Source organism: Mus caroli, chromosome X (genome assembly GCF_900094665.2).
Source record: "Mus caroli chromosome X, CAROLI_EIJ_v1.1, whole genome shotgun sequence".
NCBI classification, from domain to species: domain Eukaryota; kingdom Metazoa; phylum Chordata; class Mammalia; order Rodentia; family Muridae; genus Mus; species Mus caroli.
In genome coordinates this window covers 36,240,565-36,268,533 of record NC_034589.1, presented here as the reverse complement: position 1 = coordinate 36,268,533, position 27,969 = coordinate 36,240,565, and the positions used below count along the sequence as shown (strand labels likewise).

The following is a 27,969-nucleotide window of genomic DNA, read 5'->3' as shown; positions in this document are numbered from 1 at the left end:
TTCACCTGTAAAAATGAGGAAAATGTTCTCATTATGAAATATTTGCGGATTAAATGTGATTATGGATGTTAATTTAAAAAAAACTGTCTACTTTTCAGACTTTTATTTTGAAAAACTAATGATTTACTAGTTATTAGTATTGACTGTTTACAAAATTATACCATATTAACAAGTACATGCAATAATATATAAGAAACCAGACAATATGAACAGATACTAGAGTGTTTTACCTTGTCCTTTTTAAAGAAAATGACTAATTTACCATTTTTGTGTTAGATATGAAATAGAGGCAGACTACTTTATCCTAAAGCTTTACCTAAAGGTTAGACTGGAAGACTATTTTATGGAGATTTTCCCAATAATAACTACCAGCTATGACTTAGTTGTCATTTGCCCACAACAGTAAACTCCTTAGTATAAGTCCCAGAGATCAGAATTAACCTCTGTATCCACCTCTGCAATCAAATCACTAAAGGGTCTATATTTTGGAGCATATGTTATGTTAATTTGATTAGATCTTTTACAGTCTAATGTTTAGCATAATTGCAAATGAGATTCTAGTAGCAAGCAGTGAACATGTGACTGCTTCCAATTGTTACACATGAAATTTGAGAGGGTTACTAATAAAGTGCCAATTTTGCTAAACTAATGCTGAAGATTGACAGCGATAAGTGTGTGTTGATTAATACTTGTTATTCGTAAACTATGGACGGAAATGGTATCTCCAATTACATAACACCACGTTTAAAACCTATTACTTTTGAAGATACTATATTAAGTTTGATGCTACATTTTGGATAAGTATGTTAATGCTAAAATTACTATGAAATTTACAAAACCCCAATGGATTTCATTGTAAGAAAATGAATTGAATATGATTGTTTACTTGGGGAAGCAAGCAGCTATTGTTTTTCTCCAAAGAGTAAAAAGAAGCTTTTATATATTGAGTTACCTTCAATTTTCTTGAAGATTGCTCTGCCTATTAAGTGGTTAGATCATCTGCATAATCCAACACAGAGGATGTAAGAAAGTAATAAGAAGCAGATAATTTGGAATTACTTTAGGGCATTGTTAAAGTTTCAAAAGATGTGAGGAGATAGAGATAGATGTCACTGCAACTCAAAGATGAATTATTACTTGCAAATTACTAAGAAATAGAAATGTGCAAGTTATTTACACAATTACTGAAAAAGTTCTTCCTTAGTGATATTTTGGGAACTCATTTTTCCTTCCCTCTAACACTGCATTATGAACTAGAAATTTTTCAAAATCATAATATAGTGTCAATTCATAGATATTTTATTCAAAATTCTGGTGTGTGTGTGTGTGTGTGTGTGTAAATTCAAGGTCAAGACTATCTTAACTACAATGGAGAACACTAAATTGTATTAAGTCTTCTGTTTCTGAAATAGTTGTTATAGAATTTCTTTGTGGAGCCCTTTCTATCTCCTTTCTTTCCTTTCTCCACATTTCTTATATGAAGCATATTAATCCAAATAGTGGAAGTTTTAACAAAAGCAAACAGAAAATAAATAAAATACACACAGCAATAAAGAACAAGAATATCTGGCAAGAGATGCAATATCACTATTTAGTTGTAAAATTGCAGACTGGATTTTTCTCCTTCAAAATGATCTAAAGAACTAGCCTGGCAAAGCGCCGTGACAATATCTATTGCAGCTGTTTCAACAAATGACTCAGATCATATTTGAAGAAGTTTTCCAGGTGTTACTGAACATTCTTCTATTGTTAAGATTTTTAAAAATTCTAATGTAATAATTAACTGGATACATATGAAGTAATATAGTAAGTAGAATTCATATCAAATCTGGAATTTCAAAACCCAAATGCTGATGTACCTACCACAAAAACATTTTTGTTCAGAATACATCACCTTCAAGGTAAAATGATCATACTATATCCTAAAACCTGGGTAATTATTTCCTTTTTATTTGCTAAAACAAGTTGGTGTGTCCATTAAATGGGAAAAACTGGCAAATACAATGACAAAATCAAATTAATTTGGTCACTTTCTGTATTTCTTTTGGCCATCACCACATAGAAAATGGTCATTTTTATGATAGAGTTCGGCTAAAACGCCATTCACTTTGTGAATAACTGAATATAGTCAATTAAGCAGCCACTTAGCAATCATATTTTAACAAATTGCTTTTGGAAAGGTTCTTGCTTTTATCAAGTTTGACCTATTTTTTTCAAAAGTAACTATATCTACTCATTGCTCATGTTTTCCTCCTCTCCTGCTTACCACCCCCCCAAAAAAGAAAAACAAAACATAAAGTTAAAATGGCAAAGAATTGACTGTGAAAGTTAGCTGCAGCAAATATTCAGGACGGAAGGTTATACTATTTGTTGCATAGCCTGAGTAAAGGTTAATGTCTTTTGTTGTGTAGGAAAAGTTCCCAGTAGATAAACGTACAAAAACTACAAAGAGCTCAAAGAGGAAACAGAATTAGAATGTGTGCAGAAAGTAAAGTATTATCAACAAGCAAATACAAACTAAAATATGGCACTCATAATTTACTCATTTAAACAGACATTTAAAACAATATGCAAAGTTGGCCAGGGTACAATGAAAGAAATGTCTCACACGTTGCTAATGACTGTGTATATTATAATTTTCCAAGCAACAATAATATTCAAGACTTTTGGCTCATTGATTCATAATCTTGGAATCTATCCTAACAAAACAATAAAGATAATAAAAGATGTTTATGGTGTCTTCATAATGTTCCAGGCTATGCAACAAATAGCATGACCTTCCGTCCTGAATATTTGCTGCAGCTAACTTTCACAGCGAATTATTTGCCATTTTAACTTTATGTTTTGTTTTTCAGGGTTTTTTTTGGGGGGGGACGTTGGTAAGCAGGAGAGGAGATATAATACTCATAAATTAGGGGCGGATGTAAATATCCAACAATAAGAGAATGCACAAGCAAGTTGTGGTACATCCACTTTGCAGTGATATTTAAAGTTATTATCATAGAAATTGTATAAAAAATGTGTCACAAGGGAAGGGAGAAACATGAAACTTAAGAAACTAAATCAGAATGATGGTAGTCATCTTTCTAGATAGTAAAATGATGAGTTTTCCTCCAGTTCTTTAAAGACTGGGTGACAATGTTACTGTTATAGACAGCTTCCACAACTCTTTCCCATTTCACTTTTTTTTTTAAGAAAAAGAAAATTAGAGAAGAAAATCAGTCAGAATTTCACAATCTAAATTTGTCAAGCTAAAATAATCTAGGAGGATTTTATTGCGAAACAAGTATTGCTACATTTGCAGCGTTCACCCTTTAAGTGCCGTGCTATGAAAGGCTTGCTAACCTTAATCTGCATTCTATGTATCTTTTACTTGTTTTCTCAATTAGAGTGTGACTTCTTTGTTAAGGCTTCAACTCATAAACAGGTACTATGGGTCGAATGAGATGATATTCATCATGAATAAATTAGGAACAAGTGTCCATCTTGAGAGGCCAATGTATACAAAAGCATATATAAAATTAACATTAAACAGACTGAGCAGAATATATTTATGTATCTATGAACATATCTGTATACATGAATATACATATATATGAACATATATGTATATACATGTATATACATATATGAATGTAAACAATGTGAAAAGAGGCTATCCATTTCAAAAGAGCTAGGAGGGTTTATGAGAATGTTGGGTGGGAGGGAGAAAAGGGAAGGGGAAAATGATGTAATGGTATATCAAAAATTTAAAAAAATAATTTAAAATAAATGAGATTTAGAAACAAAATAAAATAGAGAGGAGGGAAAGTGATTATTAATTCATATATATGCACAAGGATTCATGGATTCAAAAGCAGTATTTTTGTTTTATTCCAATATCCTATAGCATATTGGAATGTATATTATCCATTTGGGGAGAGGAAAGAAACAGAAAAGAAATGAGAGAGCATGATTAACAATGCAAACATAGAATTGATTATACTTGATTATACTTCTTCTTTTATGTCTAATCAACCTCAGCTTTTCTTTCATTTGAAAGCCAATAGGGATTTTTAGAACTAGAAGAGATCTCTGAGATAACTCAGTCTCTTCACTTTATATTTAGAGAAACTAGCCTCTCAGAGAGAGTGTGCTGTTTACTGAGCATCGCAGCCAGTTGTTCCATTGAAAGCAAATACAGACTAGTGATTGGAATTTAGCATTTCTTCCTCATGTCTAAAGAAGACTGACATAGCATTGGACTTAATCAAAAAAAAAGAGCAGTGAAGTAATTAATATTTACTATCTTTTGTCCATGACAGTTTTGCAACAATGCCTTTTTGAAATTACTGTGCTTTCAAAGTTTGTTGCATTTCAAATCTTGTTAGTATTTTTCCAAATGTTAAATTCAGAGCTTGTAAATTTTTCATAAAGTCATTTTTGTCAATCATATTTGAGATATAATTTTTGAGCTTTGATAAGTATCACAATTACATATTTTCAAACCCCAGCCCACACAATTGTGTGAATCAATCTTATTTTCAAAAAACAAAACAAATGAAAGACAAACAAATAGAAAAAAAAACTAGACTGTTTTTCTCATATCTCCTGGATTAACTGACAAAATTTAGGACAAAAATGTTATGATATTCCAGTCAAAGAGCTTTTAGTGGTATTCTACTTTAAAGAAAGAAAAACAAACAAACAAACATTGAATAGGTGTGCCATTCCTTATTCCTAGCTGATTTGTAGGTGGGAATTGCTGTGACTTGAACTTTGAAAATGACTCATATAACAGCTATATAAAATCTGTCTTTCTGCATTACTTTCTGTCTCTTTCTCATTTCATATATGTACTATCTCATTGTATGTTTCAAATAGACACATTGAAATAAAATTATAGCATGATAAATTATAGTTGCCATAATATAACATTAGACACTAGAAATGAAGTATTTTTAGTTTTTAATTTCATGTATTATATTTGAATGTCATTATGATATATATAAATTCCTAATCAATGGATGATTAATAGAAAGCATTGTCTAAGTTCTTTTTGTCTGTAAGTCCTTGATAGTTTTCTACAATCAGTGATATTATGTGGAAAATAGTGGTCCACCTCAAAATTGTTAAAGTCCCATTCTATAATGAACAGCAACAAAAAATTTTATATGAGAGTTTATGTTGGTAGGCATCAATTTAAATAAATTTTATTGATATGGAGTTTTTGCTGTGTGTCTGTGTGTGTGTGTGTGTGTGTGTGTGTGTGTGTGTATGGATGTGTGTGTGTGTGTGAAAAATCTCTCTTCCTTTAAAAAAAGTCTTTGTGCGGTAAAGTTTCTAGGGCTCATCTATTGATCAGTGGTTTGCTATGTACCATTATTCAAAGGTATAAAACAACAAATACAACAGAAAATGCCTATTGATATAAGGCAGACAATCAAATAATAAACCTTTATAATGCCATTTGTTGATGAATTTTTTGAAAGGACAGAAGAGGAGAATGAGTAGTCTCATGAGAGGTCGTTTTTTTATGGAAGGTTACCCTGAGGTGGGAAAGGATTTAGTGGTTTCAGAAACAGAACATTAGTACATGAACTACAGTACATGAACAGAAGGAAAAGAAAAGTAGATGAGTTGGAAATTTTTAAGCTAAGGCCCTTGTAAGTTTCTGTAGGCTTTTTTCTTTTATTTTAGAGTATGGCACACCATTACTGCTTCAGAAAATAGGAGAACATGAAAAATCATCTTAGTAAATGTTCTATTGCTCTGAAGATACACTGTGACCATAGCAACTTTTATAAAAGAAAACATTTAACTGGGGCTGGCTCATACTTTCAGAGGTTTAGTTCATCATTGTCATGGTGGGAACATGGCAGTGTGCAAGCAGACATGATGATCAAGAAGAATCTGAGAGCTCTACATTCAGATCTGCAGGTAGAGCTAGAGACACTGAGACTAGCTTAGGCCTTTGAAACACCAAAACCCATCCCCAGTGACACACTTCCTTAAACAAGGCCACACCCACTCCAAAAAGGCCACACCTTCTAATAGTGCCATGAACTGGTGACCAAACAATCAAGTCTATAATCCTATAGACGGCCATTTTTAATTTTTTTCTTTTCTTTTCTTTTCTTTTTTTTGGGGGGTGGTAGTGGGGGAGTAGAAACAGGGTTTCTCTGTATAGCCCGGGCTGTCCTGGAACTCACTCTCTAGACCAGGCTGGCCTCAAACTTTGAAATCCACCTGCTTCTGCCTCCCAACTGCTGGGATTAAAGGTGTGTGCAGCCACTTCCCGGATGGCCATTTTTTTTCAAACCATCATATTTATATATTAAAACTTATACTCTGACTACAGTGATGATAAATTGCTGTCAGGCTGCAATGGTGTAAACAGGATACCCATTAGGAGAAAAGTCACAGTACTTGGAAATCCTTTGATCCAAAGTAGTATTGAAGAAGTGGATAAATATGTTTGGATTCTATTTTTTTTTCAAAGATGCCACAAATGTACTAACCAATGGAATGCATGTAAGATGTGAAAGATGATAGGAAGCAAGGATGGCTTTAACTTTTTGGGTATCCTCAGCAGCCAGTTAGATACTCAAACTTGTAATGCAGGAGAAAGATCTATGCTGGTACTAAAAGTGAAAAAAAATACAACTGACTAGACAATGCATTAGAAAATTATAGAGAGAATAGATTCATAAAATGACCTTATAATCAAGCACTGCTGAATGAACAGCATATATAGGCATGCAGCAACAATTAATGAAATAGAGACCATGAATTTGAAAGGGAATAAGGCTTTTATGGGAAGACATGAAGGGAGGAAAGGGAAAGGAGATAGGATGTAATTATATTCATCTCAAAGCATAAAATAAGTAATAAAAACACCATATCTGTCTTTTCTTTCAAGATGCTCATTTCTGATATTAACCCAAAGAAACCTTGGAAAATTCCTAGAATGTTTGGAGTATTTATGTATTTGGATAATAAACAGTTTCTAATACGTGTTTGACTAGATGAGTACTATATAGTACTGCAACTATGAAGTTTGAAGGTTCAGGGTTTACTGCCCTGAACCTTAACATTAGGTTTAATAAGTCTTCAAAATATAATGCTTTGTTCATATAATAAAGTAGAAAGAACTATTTAGCATCAGCCAACCATGAACATTACTGAAGGATTTTTGGTTTCTATATGCTTACCATTAATCCAATAGAGATTCTAAGCTCTACGCTACTATATATGGTATAGGACGCATAGTTTATATGTCAGTAGGTTTCATTGAAAATATATATGATAGATTCCTGGAGTTCAGGAGAAGTAATATTACTCTTTCTGGTGCTAAGGCAAGAGGCTAATAAATTTGAGATGAGTTGGGGCTTCATAGTAAGGCCTTTCCTCAAACATGTCTATGGAGGCCAAGCATGGCAGCTCACATCAGAAATCTTAGTACTTGAGAGCCTAGGACACAGAGTCAGTACAAATGAAGTCAACCTAGTGAGTTGCAGGCCATATTGAAATACAAAGTGAAACCCTGTCTGAAACTACAAATAAACAAACTGGGTAAAGTGCTGAAAAAAAAAAATGAAGGAATCAATACTTGATTTCAAACTATATATTTAAGCATTATAGAAAAGAAACAGGTTGCAGACTTATTGCAGCACAAAAATGATGGAAAGATAAATGTAAAGAAATTAGCTTGAAAACAACAACAACAAAAACAAGACTTTTAATGTTCCAGAAGACTTTGACATCTTAAATGGCACTTGTTCTCAAACAGTCTGTGATAAATAGGGCAGCTAATGTCTTTACTAGCCCTAAGAGCTTCAGCAGCTCCTAGCTCAGCATTGGGGGGAAAGGGGAGATTCAGTGATTTATCATGAAGCTCTATATTGCTGCTTACAAACCCAATTTAGATCCTACTGTTCCTATACCAGTATAGTCACTAGAGATGTTGTTTACATCCTCTCAGTACTATGACAAACAAAAATTTACCACCACCTAAGTCATTAAAAATGTTCTGCAGGCCGGAGACTCAAAAGCCACAAGATAAATACAAGAAGTCCAGTCCCCTCCAGCACACTTTATTTCATGAGCTTTGGTAGCTGTCTCTTCACATTCAGAGCCCTTCGCATCCTCAGAGTCCCAGTCTTAAATGTAATATTAAACCAGAGGCAAGGAACGATTCTTTGTGAATGTATTTTTCTTACTAGATTCATTTCAAGTGTGAGCTGGCTATGCTAGGTTAATATTTATACTCCTGGCCACTTCCAAATCCCATAATGTTTTCTAATCTAACCACAGTCTTTAACATTAAAAACACACTCTCATACCAAAGAAATAGTGCCCTTTGTATGCATTCCAATGCAAATACTTTTGTAAGCTATCCTTCTTTTAATTTGAGCTTTTTCTGATGCTACAACCTCTAGCTTCATCCTAAATGCTTGAGAATATATGCATGTAGAGTACAGTGTTATTATTGCCTCTGGCTAGCTTCATGTCATCCACTTTGTCTTTTGCTTCACTCCTTTGATAGTATTAGCAGGCCAATTGTGAATCTGCCAGATGTGTTTCCTTGCAAAAGGACAAATCTAAAAAGGCTCATGTTTTTCACTCTCTTCCAGGACTGTTTTCATTAAAGAACTTCCTTATCCTTTTTTCATGAAACTCAGCTTGCTTAATCAGAGATGGAGCAAACAGACTGCAAACCTTATCAGCCTCTGTCCAAAGTCAAGCATGAAATGGATCTAGCTTATACCAGTTCTTCTGATGAGAGTGAAGATGGGAGAAAACCAAGACAGTCATTCAACTCCAGGGAAACTCTGCATGAGTATAACCAAGAGCTGAGGAGGAATTACAATAGCCAGAGTAGAAAGAGGAAAGATGTGGAGAAATCTACTCAAGGTAGGTTTTTATTCAATTTCTATAACTAATATTACTTTTCATTAATGAATATTTATATACATAAACCTATGTATCAAAAACAAATTTGCCAGTGCTAACTGGTTAATAATTCCTACTGCTTACATATGCTCAGTTAATCTGTTCCACATGTGCACCCAGCTGAGGTTGTAGGTTCCATGTGCTTTTTACGGATTATGCATGAATTTGGATGCAACAATCCTCTTATCTGAGCTTTCAGAATTTGTCTAATCCTACAAATAGCCATTTACAGATTAAAGGATTAAATAATTTATAGTAAGACGTAAAGTAAACAGCTAAGTGCTTTTTAAGCCATGGCCCATATGGGACAGAAGTCTCAAAGAAATACTCAGCTGCGAAAACGTGACACAGGCTAGTAGAGACTACCCAAAAGGGGGTTAGGATGTCTGTGTAAAGAATGTGGAAAGGCTTTACAGCATAGCTTACAAGGTAATGAAGACTGTTGACAGTTTCTTAAAGAAACACACAGATGTATTTGTAATCTATTTTTTGGCTACTGAAGTCTCTCATTTATGGAAGGCATAATGGTTTCTAACAAATTTAGGGAGATAGAAGTACAATTTCTATTTTTTCAGGTAATGAAATAGAAAAATATATTGACATTATCATAGATTATTTGTTAGGGATAAGTCATAGTGACATTTTAACACAATATTATTCATCTGGGACAGTGATCTTCAGATTGTATACCCCTGACTCAGTAGTATCAGCATTAACTGAGAATTCACTAAAAATTCAAACTCTCACAACCCATCTTAGAAAACCTGGGTTTAGAACTTGTCTATCAATTTACAGTTTTAAAAGGCCCACTGGAGATTTCTGATGCCTGAATGATTCCTCCAAAGTCTTTTGTTCAAATGAATTCATTGGTCACACTTGTTTGGGGAAATTTCCAAATTACATTTTAATTCAGCTTTAACCTCACACATAAATTACAGTTTTAAACATTCAATTATCTGATGGACATTTCCAAATTGATACTATATCAGTTACTCTAAATTCTGTATAACTAAAAGGAAGGGAATCATTCTAACACCCTCAATTATAAGCCTGTTTACATTGTTAGACACTGGCTCCTTCATGCTGGCCCTCTTTCAGTGAGCCACCAAAATTTCTCTGTGTAACACATTGCTTCATCCAGCAAAGTTGAACTCTATATCTGAAATGTACTCTTAGTGTATCTCACTGAGATTTTATAAAAAAGGAAATCTAATTAATCTGCTTGTATTTCCTTTCATTCCCCTTTACCCTTTTACTGTGCTGTTGCCTACTTCCTGAGAGCAAAAAGAAAAATATCGGGGGGAGGTAGAATAGATGCAAAAGATAGAGCTGGGTGTCTTATGTATATGGAATAAACACTCTACCACCCAGCTATATCTCCAGATACAAACTCTTGGACTCTGGGAATGCCCATCCTCACTGTCTCTCTTTATCTCTGTTCAACTATTATTCACATATTAACTTAAAAGCATCCTTTACTCTCAACTCTCACTGTGACTCTATCACCAAACTTTTGCTTTGTGAAGATGATTGATCTCTTCTTCCATAAAGCATAAGTATATTTAATTTACATGACTCACTTTTGCTGTAGATCTTCTTTCCATAATCTATACCTAATGAGGATGAGGATCATGGTTTCTTCCCTGCTCTCTGTTTTTCTGTAAAATGTACATATATGTTCTATGACTTCCCTATTTGATAGTATATGTAATAGTATATCTATTAGAAGTTGTTTGTTAAATATTACTACGTCAGATGCATTATTACAAATTAAACTTATTACATTATAAACTATTATTACAGTTCTACATTTACAAAAGTCTAAATTTAGTCAATAGTTCAATATATACTAACATGTAAATATCCATTCACATTTATAATATCAACTCTATGATCATTTACATTTCAATATAACTGGAAAGGTTTTGTACCCATCTTTTCAAGAATTCACTTTAATCTGTCATGTCTTTAGTTGAACATATCTTACATTTGTGCAAACTAAAACCACCTCCCTTTTGGCAACATTTTTTTTCTTAATATTTGGAGTCTCTATTTCTCTTTAAAAAGTGTATGGATTCATTAAAATATTTCTCAGTAAATTTGTCTTTACAGAAGACAAATTCATAATTATAAGTTGTGTGTTGTGGAATAGGCTCATAGAGTGATTAAGGCTTTAAAAATATGAATAATGTTACACTAAATCTGAACTGAGAAAGTCAGCCTCACATTTTGTTTCTGTGCAAGGTGACCAAAAGAAATATATGATGAGTGCAGTTTATCTTTTCTAATGTCATGCCTACTTCCTTTCAATTGAGTATTTTAAGCAACTAGCTTTTGTTTAGCATTTAATGTTAACCATACCTTGAGTCCAATGTTGGAGGTGAAAATTTAATGCCTCTTGGAAACTCATAGGTGGTAGATAAAATTGCTAAACAAAGTAATCAGTACAATTTTGTGATAAGTGCTCTTGAAATAGCCTCCGCAAGCATGGCATGACTTTCCAATAGATTTTAGTTACATAACCAAGGTATACACACACACACACACACACACACACACACACACACACAAAATTCAGAAATAAACCATTTTTACGTTTCTGGTTACAAATCATGCTGACTAGCATAATGATGTTTTCCAACTAGCATCTCTGTCCCACCCCGTGTAAGAATCATCACTTTGTTCAATATGATTGTATTATATATGATATCATCCCTTTACTTATTACAGAACTCTAGTTAATAGATGAAGTAGATGGCATTATAGGGCTTGTATTCAAGTAATCTACCTAGTAAGCACTCCAAAGCTTGAGAGTAGAATGCTGTCAAATATAAATACTACATTAAACAATCAATGAAAACAATCCTGTAAATGAGAAAGTGAGAGGTTTTGATTTAAAAAGAAAGAAAAAATTATATGCTGAGGTTACTAGAATTACAGTACAAACAAATCTATGAAATTAAGGAGAAAGGAAAAGAAATTCACTCCAGTTTTGAAGTTACACAAAAAATCATTTAAGTTAAAGTCAAGATGCATGATAAGTGCTTGGTAAAGAGAGAAAATGTATCAAACCTGTGAGTAAAAGATATGAACAGAAATATTTATACTGACTCCTGGAACATGTTGTAGCAGAAAGCATTGAACCTACAGGAAGACTTACATTAACAAATGGTGCTGGTTCAACTGGCAGTCAGCATGTAGAAGAATGCAAATTGATCCATTCTTATCTTCTTGTATACGAAGCTCAAGACCAAGTGGATCAAGGACCTCCACATAAAACCAGATACACTGAAACTTATAGAAAACAAAATGGGGAAGAGCCTCGAGCCCATGGGCACAGGGGAAATTTTCCTGAACAGAAGACCAATGGCTTATGCTTTAAGATCACCAAATAGACAAATGGGACCTCATAAAATTGCAAAGCTTCTGTAAGGCAAAGGACACTGTCAATAGGACAAAATGGCAACCAACAGATTGGGAAAATAACTTTACCAATCCTACATCTGATAGAGGGCTAGTATTCAATACATAAAACAAACTCCATAAGTTAAACTCCAAAGAATCAAATAACCCTATTAAAAATGGAGTACAGAGCTAAACAAAGAATTTCTCAAATGCAGACACTATTGTGGGTGCCAAGAATTGCATGCTCACAGGAGCCTGTTATAGCTGTCTCCTGAAAGGCTCTGAGAGAAACTGTCATATGCAGAGGTAGATGTTTGCAGCCAACCTTTGAACTGATGACAGGATCTGTGATGGAGGAGTCAGAGAAAGGAGTAAAGGAGTGAAGGAATTTGTAACCCCATAGGAAGAACAACAATATCAACCAACCAGACTCTGAAGAGCTCCAAGGGACTAAAGCACCAACCAAGGAATACACATGGAGAGACCCATGTCAGGGAATGTGAGGGCAGGGAGGCAAGACTGGGTTGATGGGTGGGGGTACACCCTCATAGAAGCAGGAGGAGAGAGGATGGGACAGGGGGCTTCTGGGGGGAATTGTGAAAGGGGATAACATTTGAAATGTAAATAAATAAAATATCCAATAAAAAAGATAATGGAAAAGAAAAGGCAAGGCAAGAAAAAAGAAAAGAAAAGAGAAGAAAAGAAAAAAGAAGAGAAAAGAAAAAGTTCAACATCCTTAGTCATCAGGGAAATGCAAATCAAAACAACCCTGAGATTCCACCTTACATCAGTCAGAATGGCTAAGATCAAAAACTCAGGACACAGCAGATGCTGGTGGGGATCTAAGAGGAACACTCCTCCCCTCCATTGCTGACAGGACTGCAAGCTGGTACAACTACTCTGGAAATCAGACTGGCAGTTTCTCAGAAAATTGGATATAGTACTACCTGAGTACCCAGCAGCTATACCACTCCTGGGCATATACCCAGAAGATGCTCCAACATGTAGTAAGGACACATGCTCCACTATGTTCATAGCAGCCTTATTTATAATAGCCAGAAGCTGGAAATAATCCAGATGTCCTTCAACAGAGTAATGGATTAAAAAAATATGGTACATTTATACAGTGGAGTACTACTCAGCTATTAAAACAGTGACTTCATGACATTCTTAGGCAAATAGATGGAACTAGAAAATATCCTGTGTCACAAAATAACACACATGGTACTCACTGATAAGTGGATATTAGCCCAAAAGCTCAGAATCCAAAAAGATACAATTCAGAGACCATATGAAGCTCAAGAAGAAGGAAGACCAAAGGACCAAAGTGTGAATGCTTCAGTCCCTCTTAGAAGGGGTAACGAAATACTCACATGATCAAATATGGAGACAAAATGTGGAGCAAAGACTGAAGGAAAGGCCATCCAGAAACTGCCTGCCCCCTGCCCCCCGAGTATCCATTCCATATACAGGCATCAAATCCAAACACTATTGTGGATGCCAAGAAGTGCTTGCTGACATGAGCCTAGTATAGCTGTCTCCTGAGAGCTCTGCCAAAGCCTGACAAATACAGAGGTGAATGCTTGCAGAATATCATTGGACTAAGCATGGGGTACCCAATGAAGGAGCTATAGGAAGGACCCAAGGAGCTGAAGGGATTTGCAGCCCCATAGGAGGAACAACAATAAGAACCAACTAGTACCCTCAGAGCTCCCAGAGACTAAACTACCAACCAAAAAGTACACATGGAGGGACTTATGGCTCCAGCCACATAATGTTGCAGAGAATGGCATTGTTGAGCATCAATGGGAGGAGAGGCCCTTGTTTCTGTTAATTCCCAATGCTCCATTGTAGGGGTATGCCAGGGCAGGGAGTTCAGAGTCAGTAGGTGGTAGAATACCCTCATAGAAGCAGGGGAGCAGGGATGGGGGTTTCTGGAGGGGAAACCTGGGAAAGAGGATAACATTTAAAATGTAAATAAAGAAAATATCCAATAGAAGAAAACAAACAAAAAAATAAGCAATACAGCCAGGCGTGATGGCACATGCCTTTAATCCCAGCACTCAGGAGGCAGAGGCAGGCAGATTTCTGAGTTCGAGGCCAGCCTGGTCTNTCAGGAGGCAGAGGCAGGCAGATTTCTGAGTTCGAGGCCAGCCTGGTCTACAAAGTGAGCTCCAGGACAGCCAGAGCTATAAAGAGAAACCCTGTCTCAAAAAATAAAAAAAAAAAAAATTTAGGAATGAGGATTCAGATTCAGGAGTAGGCTTGGACTGAAAAGTAGAAAAATGTTGGACAGGTTGTTTCTGGTGATAAGAATTACCACTGTGTGTACAGCAGATGGGAGGAGACTAATGAAAGAAGACTCACCCTCAGCAGGCTTTGTGTACAACAAAACTAAGCTCTCTCTAAAAAGATGCTCAATGGAAACTCTTCATTAAAGAGCTGGTGAAGCACTAAACCATAAAGTCAGTAGAACACATTAACAAGTACTATATCATTATACTACAGAGGGCATAGTAAAGCCAGGTGTAGAATGCATAGCAAAGAACTCTCACTCTCTCTTTCTCTCTAAAACAAAACCCAAATTAATCTTCCAAGGATGCGGCAACATAGTCAAAAATTAGGGGTGGCAGTCACCTTGTTTCTGATGTTTTTATAAATGTTTTATCCCAGAAGTGAAAACACGATTTGGAAGAGGAAGGATTGATAGTTAAAGCCCTATTAACAATGTAACAGCAACTTGGCCCTCTTAAACCTGATCATTATAAAAATTAATATTTGAAGGTTGTAGTTTTACCTTGTCTCTTGACTAGAATATTAGTCCATCAAGGCTATATATACTAACCTAGTACTTAGTCTTCTTGGTTCAGCTTTTTAAAAAGAATTCTTTATTTCATGCTGCTAGAACCCTATACCAGGGGTAGGCATGTCCACAACCAGTGAGCTTTGTTCCCACCCTTGGATCAGTTAGAATGGTAAGCTTAATCTGGACATAATACAATGTTGAAAGTTATTGACTATGTCCAGTACACTAGCATTCCTTAAGATCCATTCAAAAATTAAAGGAAGAATACCCCATGAAGATTTGGAGGGAAAGAGTGGAGGTAAATATAATCAGGATACATTGTATGTGTATATGAAATTTTCAAAGAATAAAAATTAAAATGAGAAATCAAACTGAAGAAGATTGAAGTATAAGAACCTGCATTTTCCTCAGTAGGGCTACAGAGAGAGAAAAGCAAGATAAAATGAGTTTGCTATTGTCTAAACTGCTAAACCTTTGAAATGTATTGTAATTTAATAAATTCTGACTTTCAGAAAGACAAAAATATCAATGAAATTCATTCTTAATTCAATAATCAAAATGATAATTTATAATTAAACTATTCTTCTAAGAGTGTCCTACAGGGAAACCCAAACAGAATAACTTTTATCTACAAAGTATTCCAAACCATGAATGTTGTCTAGTGCCTGATCTCAAGTCTTTGACTTTATCATTCCTTAGTTTCTCAAGACCACACAAAGAAGATGATCCTCCTCCTGACTGAACACCACACATCTAGTCCTTATTTAGCATTTATTACTGTGTCATTCACTTCATTTCACTTCATCAATCAGAGCATCATGAGAAGGATGGATACAACACACTGAGAAATTTTTAGTCAAAGAAACCCCATTGATATATCTTCTATTGTACTATTGTTTCAGTTTAGTGGTAGTTATTGTTGTTGGTCTCTTATTACTTACAAATCAAACTCTATTATAGGTCTGTGTGAACACAAATTTATATATGTTTGTAGTATGATGCAGCATTATTGAAAGTTCCAGGCATTCACTCATGGTCTTAAGATATCACTGTGAATAATAGTGAAGTTTTGGACAATGGACTCATAGATTTCAAGTTTTGTAATGTAAAGTCCACAAGAGAATTGTAAAGGTTTAACACAAGAGTAGGTGTAATTGAAAATAACTGAATAGGTGACTGTGTGGAATCTATGAGGTTGCAAAGTTACCACAAAGCAAAGAATGGCATGAAGAGAAAAAAACATAGCTAAAAAGGAGAAGAGAAACACTCAAGAAATATTTATGTGATGTAAGGGAAATGATTTGGGTAATTTACTGCTGGTTGTATTTACAAAATAAAGCAGAGTTGAAATCAGTCTGCAGTTTCAAGGTTTGGAAATGGTGAGGATGCTGATCAATTTGATAAGAAATGGATGTTAGGTTTAACATGCTGGTGTGACAGCAGATGGATCGTCCAAAAGGTTGTAGAAGATGCATCTTTTGAGTTCAAGATAGATTGAGGCCAAGGTTAAAAGTGTGGGACGCCTGACTCGCCAGCAAGAAAGACACCACAATAGGATCCTTCTGCACACGTTTATTGGGAGAGCATTGATTGTGTAGGTGAAAGACCCCAAGCCCTGGGCCTCTCACTCTTATATACTATCAGTTCCCATCCACTCACAGCAGGCCACATCACCTCACCAGGTACGCAGCTTCAGCTAATCAGGGCAGCAGGAGCATATCTCCACCAAAATGGCTTTGCCAGTAACCTGGTACACCTGCGCAGCTCTCACGATGTTTGTGGCTTATATTCAGATGTATGAGGAAGTCAGGTGCAAGTCATAAGACTTAGCTGCAGTCCCTGGCGCCTTCTTGGGACTGCTGCCACACCTGCTCCCCACATAAAAGCAGGCTTGATCACATTAGTTCCTAAAATATGCCCAGGGATAGATGAGATTATTCAGGGCAAGTGTATAAGGTAAGACTAGAAAGGCAAGGGACAAATCCTGAATCTATCATCTGTGAACTGACATAAACACAGTTTAAATGTACTTACATTGTCAGCCAGCACCATTCTTTAGTGAACTGATTTATCTAAGCTAAAATATAAAGGTATAGAAAGCCAAAAGCCTGAAAACTTGAGATCTTATATGCTACTGTCTTTCTTACTGATCTATAGAGGCACTGTAGAGAAATATCTGCCCCCTTTGAAGAGAAATGCATTATCCTATATTAAGCAAAAAAAAGTTCAATTTTCTTTTCTGTAAAGTCTAGAATCTACATTATTATTTTATTTCAGCACCACCTGTAAATCAGAGAAAACATTATTAGCTGTCAAAATTGCATGCCAGTATTTGTAACTTGCATTAATCTAGGTAAAGCTGAGCCCAACTTATTTTTAAGAGTGACAGATAAAATTGTATGTATTTATCACATATAATATGTTTTAGAGAGTGCATAGATTGTGGATTCTCAGAAAGTCATTTGGTTTTAGATCTGCAATGAAGAAAATAAACACCATTCTTTATTTACTATACTACCTATTCACACCTACACCAGGAGGCCATGATGAGGATCAACTGCTTTCACAAGTCTGAACATACTGCCAAACTAAAACTGTTTAGATTCCCTTCATTTCTGTCTACAATTTTGGCAGCTTCTTTATGTTCCAATGGCCAGTGGTTGACAAGAAATTTAAAAGCCTTTTTAAACTCTGAGTAGCATTAGTAAAAGATAAGTGCTATGCTGTATAATTTATTATGAATGGTTTCTTTGTTTTTATCTGTCTGAGAAATCAGTGGGTTGTTGTTCTTGTTAGTATGTTTCTAGTTGAGGACTAACTTTTGATAAATACTGAAAAAATACTTTACTTCAGCTTTGTCACCTCAGCAACTCTCCTGTCCATGTGCATGTAGATTGCCGAATTCTAATGTTGTTTCTTGTTGTTGCTGTGTTGTTTTAGTCTTCCAAAAGTCTATGAAAAGATAGACAATCATATGCTATTATTTGTTCTTTATTAACAGGATGAATATAAGGAGGCTTAGTGTGTGATTTGTGGTAGATTGAATAGGAGGTATAGATTTTTCTGGAAGTAGAATAGCTGGATATTGTTCCCAAGTATGCCCACATCCAAAGGCAGCTTCGAGTATCCAATAAACCTAAGAATCAAAATATGGAAAAGTAAATGTGCTAATTTTTCTATGGCTTTAACATGGCTAAGGTTAGTCTGGAGTATAGCCATTTAATTTCAAAATAATCATGAAGGAACATGGCCTGTGCAGGCAAAAAGGAGGTATGGCAAAATTCAGCTGTAGCTCATACAGTACCAAACACTCTCAAAACAGTAAAGAGGAAATTCTCTCTTTAGATCCTGTTCTTTTATGGTTTATTATTCTTCTAATATGATGGTTCATTGCTTGGTTGCTTGGTTGTTTTGTGGATTACAGTTTTATCTGGTGGAAAACATTCAAACTGCGATTTGTATGTATTGTGATTACAAAGCAAATAGTCTATCATCTACTGCTGGCCTTTAATTTATTCACTTATATATGAACACTAATTTAGTATTGAGTATGCCCCAGGGCTATAGTTCTAAGTAGATGACATTCTCCTTGGAATAAATGTACCCTAATGACTGTTATGTTCCCATTCCTTGACCCAGGTTAATGAGCTACTTCATACCACAGCAGAAGCTGTTCAAGCCATGTTGGGACATATTATGTTCAAGGGGGTAGATAGAATCCCAAAATTGCAAAGCATACTTTTTCTGTTCTTATTTCAAGCAGTTTTCCATAGTTTGAACTATAGTTTTTGTATATGTAGATGACATGGATTACAGTTCTTACAAAATTTTTGTAAGAACTCTTAATCCCAGGATCCATATTTATAGGGAAGAGATCACAGATGGCAGGAGTAATATAATGGTAACAAGACTTATAAAATGAGATTTTCAACAGCATTTGATCACACATAATGATTTTTCTGCCGTGAACATGTTATACTTATAGTTGTCCAGAATTTCTACCATAAAGAGTTATAATGAATGCTGTGAAAGAGTTTAGAGTCTAAAAGAGAATTAGTCCAATTATTTAAGAACATTTCCAATTGGCTCTCATCTTTTAGGTGGTAACTTGCTTATGAAAATGTATTCACTTTTTTTCAAATGGAGCATCTAAAATTGTAACAGAATGTCCTTGACAATTGTTCCATGGCTCCCTCTACCTGTTCCATGGCAGGGCAGAATCATAATCAACCACTACATCTTTACCTATCAAGACCAGCTGTATGATATCGAACATTCTACCATATATCATATGCCAATCAACTAGAATTGTAAACAAAGAAACATATTTCTAGACTGTGATATGACTCTGGCAAACCCTCTGAAATTCTAAAAGTTAACTGATGAGCAACCGATAGTCCTTGCAGTCAACCAAAAAACAAACAAAACAAACAATCAGAGTTCATCTGGAAATGGAGACAAGTAAAGTATACACTATAGGGGGACTTAGAAGCTAGAAATGTGTACTTATTTGACTTGGTGAATTATGCCAGTGATTATGGGAGAAACATGTAGCATAAATTTCATAAGTTTCAGAGAGGAAGTTTAAGAGAGTGTCAATGACTGTTTGTTTGTAGGTATTTGTATATGTGTGTATATTTTATATTGTCAAGCTATCTGTGCTACCCAATGTGACTTGTGGACTCAACTTCTATTACTACACCAACATTCTACTGGTGCTCAGACACACACACACACACACACACACACACACACACTACCTGTGAAGTTGTAGTAATGCAGGAAAATGTATACAGAATGAGAGCCTAGCATAATAGCTTGATGATACATTCATATAAGATAATGAGCAGAAAAATAATGATCTTGAGATATCAAAGAAGAATATAAATACCGAACATTGCATAAACTTACTGATGTGATTTCCCAAAAAAAAGGGTGACTAATTTTTTTAAACTTCAGAATTAACAAAGTAGGATGAAAAATTGACAAAGAGTGATTGAGCAGATGAAGGCTAACTTTAGACTAGAGAGTTTCCAATTTGACTTGATATTAAAAACACTCCTGTGGAACCTAGGTATTTGAAAAGAGTCTCCTCAGTGATATGGGGGTTCCAATAACATTTGAGATTCGGATCCATTGCTAAACATATTCAATGATCTTAGAGAAGTCCTATATCAGAAAGAGTAGGAAAATAAATGAAACTGAATGTCTGTTATAAATACTGTAGAAGAAAAAATGACAGGAATGCTGGTAGAAGGAATTTTAATTTTTTCTCTTCTTAAAAATTTATACACGCATACAATGAATTTTGGTTAAATTCACCCTCTAGCTCCTGTGTTCTAATTCTATCCCTTCCCTCTTCCCATTCTTGACTCCCAATTACATTACTTCTTTTGTTTTGTTCTTGCTGAATCCACTCAGCAATATTATTATGTGTATGTGTGTAGGGCCATCTTCTTGAGGATGGGCAACCTCTGAAGAACCATATCCCTAACAAAAATTAATATCCTCTAAGGGAACATTCTTTGCATCTTCTGTAACAGAAAGTAGGTTCCACACTTGAATGTCAAACATTAAAGAAGGTCATATTTTAGTGTTCCCATTTCATTGGATAAAAAACAGTCAAGGTCATCTGCTGAATGTGTAAATGTAAGCAAGTACTGCAGGAATAGGGAAAGGATTTTCAGACTAAGCAAACTGCATACATATATAAACCCTAAATGAGAGCTGATCAAAAATGAATGTATGAAAATGAGAATGATCACTCTGCTATGTGGATTTGTATATAGTTTAGATTTCAGTGCTATGGTGTGGAAATAGCCATAGTGACTTTTATTTTTATTTTGAATTTCTATTGATTTCTTTTTTTATTAGATATTTCCTTTATTTACATTTCAAATGTTATCCCCTTTCCTAATTTCCCTTCTGAAAAGACCCTATCCCCTCCTGCTCCCCAACCCACCCACTTCTGCTTCCTGGGCCTGGCATTCCCTTATACTAGGACATAGAACCTTCACTGGACCAAGCACCATCAAACCCAGACACTATTGCAGATGCCAACAAGATTTGCTGACAGGAGACTGATATAGCTGCCTCCTGAGAGGCTCTGCCAGTGCCTGACAAATACAGAAGTGGATGCTCACAGTCATCCATTGGACAGAGCACAGGGTCCCCAATGAAGGAGCTAGAGAAAGTAACCAAGTAGCTGAAGAGGTCTGCAGCCCCATAAGAGAAATAACAATATGAACTAACCAGTACCCCCAGAGCTCTCAGGGACTAAATCACCAACCAAAGAGTACACATGGTGGGAGACTCATGGCTCCAGCTTCATATGTAGTGGAGAGGCTTTTTTAATTTCAATAGAAGGTTGAGTTTTATAAATGTTGAGGGTTAGTTTTACAAATATCTAAGATTTAATTTTTATCGATAGAACCTATTTTTATAGTCACACAGATTATGAACCTATCAGAGCTGAGGCACACAACAAGGCTCACTGACCATCATATACATTTTTTTATACTTCTAGATTCATCTATAAGACAATATGTCCACACTGTGATAAAAGGTTCAAGCAGAGTTTTTCATTTTAAAAACATGTTTTGCAATGAGAATATAGTGCCAAAGCAAGATTGGAAATCCCATAATTATTTTTTGGAGTGCCTTTCTGTGAAACTGATTTAAGAGATTATAAACTATATATTTTGCGTGTTAAATTTTATTCTAAGTACTGGGGAACCCAACTTCTCTTCCTTGTTGTTACCAATGGCCTTTTGAGAATACAGATTTGATAATAACATTATTTTTGTAAGATCTTTCATTGTTTCTCAAAGCCTGGAGTCATATTTCTTCAGTGTGGTGGATGTTGGGGTATTAAAAATGCCTTCAGAATCTCATTAAATCCCTGAGACTATTCGGAAAATCATGCATACAGACACAATATTTGCCTAAAATTCTATAGGATTCAGGAAGCCCTTGAAGACTTTCTTTATCTATGGTCTCCCAAACTTTAGTTATAGAAGATACAAGTCTGCAGAGCTACAAAGCTACCAACAAGGAAGTCTGTCTCTGAAGCTCTCACCTTCCACTGATATTATGACATCCTGATATGCTACTGTTATCCTCAACTGGAAAGTTTTCCACCAGTGCCAAATCTAAAATAAAGATGGGTAGATAAATTGTTTTAAAAAACAAACTAGTATCTCCTTCCATAACTATTTATACATATTTATATTGATGGATACAGATTTTAACATATTGTACAAGTATATTTAAAACTTAGTTTCAAAAAAGAATATGTAAGTAGAAAATAAATGCCGTATGTTTGTAATGCTACAACCTAAATATTATACCTTCAGACAGCGTTTTGAAGGACATTATCTCTGTAACACGCTCATTTTCCTTTATAAGATTTATGTAGGAGTACGACTCATGACCTTCTAGATGTCAATTTAGCAGCAAATGGCATAGGTTATTTAATTGGGTTGAGTTTGACTGAAATACTTCTGTATATAAAGAATTTAATTCACTTTAGAAAACAACAAAAGCATATAGCTTGTTGTAGATATATTTTACAGTTGCCAATATAACTTTGAAAATCAAAGCAAAGAAGAATCATGTCAGTTTCTTAATTTTGGCTTGGTCTTTACTCTCAGCCTAAAGATAACTCTTATATTGCATTCTCTAACCATCAGCCAACTTTGCTCAATGCTGTTTCCTAACTTTTAATGTTTCTTATTTAATCTAGATGAAAACCTACACACCAATATGGGAGATAATGCTGGTGTTTGCTTCTTAAATAATTTTGTTCAGGGGAATTGTGTATTTCCTTTAAGGATACACATAATTTGAGAAGATAAAAACAGGTTCCCTGGCTAAGTGTCACATAAATGACTGTCCCCTGGGCAGCAAAACTACTCTCTTTTGGGGCATGTAATTTGGTTTCTGCTGAATTGCTTTAGCTACAGGGAAGGAACAAAATGCATGTTTGTCTCAGACTGTGAAGATTGAGGGGAAAATATTTGTTTCCACCTTCGCACCCCCTTTGGGGCCTGTTCATGATGTATTTTGGACAAAGACCCAGAGACCAAGGTAAGACGAATAATTTGAATGAAAAACAGAATAGGTAGTATGGTTGAAACAGAGAGACACTGCAGAAGATAAAAAGTAAAAGTTAGTGGGATATAGAAGGAAGCCATTACCAAACCTAAAAAGCCAAGCATCAAGGCAAGGATTTGGTTCTATAGATAACAGGGACCTCCATGGTGCCATGAGTTTTAGTTCATGATGTGTATTGAAATTACACCCCTATTTCATGCTGCTTCTTTTTTATTTATAAAGGTTTGAGGAGGCTTCAGAGTTGGCATTTTGAAATCTAGCCTGATATTCATTCAAACAGTCGAAAATTGTTTTAGATATCTGTGGTAGGATAAGTATGAAGTATTGTAACATGTCCTGTCAGGAAATCACCCTGTGTGAAAACTGTTCTTAGCCTTTTTTTTTTTTTTTTTTTTTTTTTTTTGGTCATCTGTGAGGCAGAACTGGCACGAATACAAATAATTTCTATTTATTTTTAGCATTTTTCATTCTCATTATAATTCTGCATGGGAAAGAGGTGACAGAAGATAAATCTTGGGTCCCCTGAAACATTGGAAATATTCTCATTGGAAGCCTTTATAACAAAATCTGAGGCTTCTGCTGTCCTGTCAGTATAAGCTCAAGCATATGCAGTGCTATTTTGGCACCATTCCTTCCTGTACCACATGAAATATTTAATTCTATTACTCTTGAGTCTGTTTGAGCAGATGATTCTTTGTGTCTTTTATGTAATGGAATAAAAGGCAGTTAGAAATGAGCTCAAAGACAAAAAAAAATTAATAAGGATACACTCGAGCCTTAAGACTCGCTTTCTAAGCTGCAGCTGAGACATTTACAAAGATTCACTACTAGAGTCCAATTATGTCTTCTCATGAATGGCTCAAGTTCAATGTCTCATGAACACTTAAAAAATTATCACATTGACATCTAACCAAGCTAAATGCTATGGTGTCTCAGATAATCAATAAATATGATCTAAAATCACCTTCACTAATTGGAAAATTACAATCTGTGACTTTGATTAAGAGAATGGCCACAAGAAGTTCATAACTGTGTTGTACATTTTATATGTATGGATACATGTATTTCTATCAAATATTCACTAATTGTGTATGGATGTATGAAGCAACAAGGGTAATCAATTTATAATACAATTACACTCTAATTTATTCTATTGATTGTATTTTCTTAAGCAAGACATACTTGTATATCATAATAAAAGACAAAACAAAACAGACCCTTTATAGAACAGCATGTAAAATTCAGACAGGAATACTAATGCCTCCTATTAGTGTTGTAGATTTCCATCTAAAGTTCTCTAAGCTCCAGCTCTGCTTGCCAAACACTAGTGGCTGGCAAAGTCTGTTTCTCTATGGTTTCCTTCACACCACCTTTTGGAAAGAAGGCAATAAATCTGCTTCCTGGAGCATTGTGAATGTAACAGACAGCCAAGATACCCAGTCTGTGTATTCTTTCCAAGCCTCACATGGGATTGGCAGAGCCAGCACATGACTCCAATGGATGGTAGCACATATTTGATCAATTTTCTTTAAAAAAATACAAGCACATGGGTGGTGCTACATTCCTCCTATCATGCTTTTAAAACTTATATTAGAGACTGGAACAATATTTGATACATAATACACATTCAGTATATATTTATTGGAAAAAATGGATTTATTAAATTTTAAAGCTATTTACAGAATTTCAAAAGAAAAGACTGAGGTATCATCACTTTTGCTTTCACTCTTCATAAAAGGATGGCAGCACATTGAGTATTTTCTCTACATGGCCTAAGAAGAATATTTGATTATCTTATTACACGGTCTGCTCTCATATAAATGTAGTAATTGTATTCCCAAAATGTATATTCATAAATTCACAATAAGATTTAGTTTAAATCTCACTGATAAAGCCATTCTATGTGTCCTATTTCTCTCATGCCTTTAGCATATGAAGATATATCTGGACATGAAATTAATTTCAGACTAAATTTCTCTGTATGAAAGTTGTTTTAGTCTTCTGTTTTACAAGACTGAAACTCTAAATAGTATTAAAAAATCAAGTCAGTACACATAGCCTGAAAGCTCACAAGTAGCTTTCTATTCTGTTTTAGTCTTATTCATTCTAGCTGCTGAGGTAAATAGAAGGAAAATATCACAAATAAATGACCCTCTCTGATATTTGGGGTCCTGTGGATTACAGATATATTACATAATAACATGATTATCTTTTATGTATAAGTACATCTCTTGTTCCATGTGTTTAGGAGTTGTGCAGTTGCTATTTGATTTTGAATATAAATTTTGAAGCTATCTTGTTTTGATTGGTTTTGTTTGGTTTGGTTTTTTTTTTTTTTTTTTTTTTTTTGGTTTTTTGAGACAGGGCTTCTCTCTATAGTCCTGGCTGTCCTGGAACTCACTTTGTAGACCAGGGTGGCCTCGAACTCAGAAATCTGCCTGCCTCTGCCTCCCGAGTGCTGGGATTAAAGGCGTGCACTACCACGCCCGGGGAAGCTACCTTGTTATAAGTGTACTTTGATAAGAGCATTAGAAGGCAATCACAAAGACTCTGGATTCAATTTGATCCAGGAATTAATGGCATTTAGAAATGGTAAGAAGACCATTAGAAAAGTACTTCAACAAACTAAACACTTTTATCATAATCGTATGCAAAAAATCAATTGAGCCTTTGCTAAAATAAATATTAAAAACACAAAAGCTATAAAAAAGAATCATGGATAAATATTTTTTAAATATTTATTTAATATATATGAGAACACTGTAGCTGTCCTCAGACACATCAGAAGAGGGCATCAGATCTCATTACAGATGGTTGTGAGCCACCATGTAGTTGCTGGGAATTGAACTCAGGACCTCTGGAAGAGCACAGTAAGAGCTCTTAACCTCTGAGCCCTCTCTCCAGCCTGGATAAATAATTTTATCATGCATGTTCAGAACCAATGTTCAAACCACCTAAAAGTTAATGATGGTAAGGTCAAGGATCTCTGTAAAACTTACTATGTCTGCTCCCTTAAAAAGATATGTAGAATTTGATTCTAGTTCAATGGCCTCACCAATCTTTTGTCATAACATATATTCTGTTTTCACTCCCTACCATATCAGAACAATTTTATTTACTTATACAATTTCTGCCCAAGTTCAATTTGACCATTACTACTTTGAGGAGCTTCAGGTGAGGACATTGTTTGATTTTGAGGCAGCCAGATTTCTTTGTATTGACAGATGACTCATTGCATAAGCATACTTACCAGGCAAGCCTGGTGAACAATTTTACAAAATTGTCCTCTAAATTCCATATACATCTTATGGTCCATGCATACCTGCACTCATATACACATATTTTGCATATCCACATAACTTACACAGAAGGAAAAAATTGTCTTCCATTTTCTAGAATGTTTTCCAGGCTTCCAGAGGTAACAAGCATTTCAAGTTCTTTTCCCTTGCCATGCCCTTAAAGGACATGGAATATAACAAGCAAACATTATGGAGTAACTAGACACTTTAATATCGGTCGATAATACCCAAGTTGGAAATTTTTAAAAATATTTGGTAATTTGGATCAGAAAGTTAAAACTTTGGCTTTCCTGTATTTCGTGGTGAATTATTCAGTGTTGTATAATATAAGGAATATTGAACTAGCAGGAATTTGCGTGGAAATTGCTCTTTTCCTTGTTAGCTTAGCACAGTGTCACCACAGATTCAACACTTAGTAAGATTTCTTGAATAAATTGAATTTAATTGGAATTGAAATTGAATTGAATTGAGTAATGTCTTATATAGCCCTTCTGTTACAATTTTCTCCCTTGGTTCCTCTTACTCTCCAACCTTCTTCAGGTGTGATCCGTTGAGACCACAGTATCTCTAACAATCATTCCTTAGGAACTAACTTTTCTTGGGAACTAAAATTCCTTTGGAACTTAAATTTCTGCTACAGCACTGAAATCTACCTTTGTGTTAAAATTAATATACCTCAATTAAAATAGTATGCATACTTCCACATCCCCATAGGGTGTATGCCATGCAACCACATACTTATTAACCTTATAGCCATAATCATCTATGGCTTTTTAATATTTCTAGAATGGATAGCATTTCCAAACTGTTTCCAGTTTATTATAAAACAATGTGCATTTCATCACTGGCTAAAGCACTGCTTGTAGACTAACTCAAGGATGAGTTTAGAGAAGTGCATGAAGAGGTAAATGTAATCAGAATATATATATATATATATATATATATATATATATATATATAGTTCATGTTTAGATGGGTCAGTTGATATTTTCAGGGACAAAGAACTGATCAAAGTAATATAAACACCCGTTTTTCCCCATTGGTTCACAACAGCACACTCTTTTGATGTAGCTTTAATACATGCAGAATATTTTAGCATATGATCCCCGATGGTATTCCTAACTATACTTCCAGTGGATTATTTCACAAGTCTATTCAGAGTAAGAATGAGAGTTTCTAATCTTCCAGGGCATATCTTCTCTTCCTTCGAAGGTTATGATAACTAGAATTGGTGGGTCATGAAATGCCCAAATCAATATTGTCATTGACTTAATCCACATAAGAGGATTAACTTCATAGGTGACTTCTGAGTATCTGAGACAAAAGGAAACAAAAAAGAATCAGTCTCTAGCAATGTCCCAAGGTTTGTTTTGTTTTGTTTTGTTTTGTTTTTTTAATAGCTGTAACAGG

At 35.0% G+C, this 27,969-nt stretch overlaps 1 protein-coding gene across 5 annotated transcripts in view; it reads left to right on the top strand.

The window, feature by feature from the left end:
• The window catches only part of Tenm1 (teneurin transmembrane protein 1), an 811,210-nt gene that overhangs the window by 226,032 nt on the left and 557,209 nt on the right, over positions 1 to 27,969 (top strand). For all 5 annotated transcript variants that reach the window (XM_021153953.2, XM_029473265.1, XM_029473263.1 and 2 more), the window contains one exon: positions 8,616 to 8,895. In XM_021153953.2, the coding sequence (XP_021009612.1) occupies positions 8,679 to 8,895 (217 nt within the window). In that variant the 5' untranslated portion in view covers positions 8,616 to 8,678. The remainder of the gene's footprint in view (positions 1 to 8,615; positions 8,896 to 27,969) is intronic.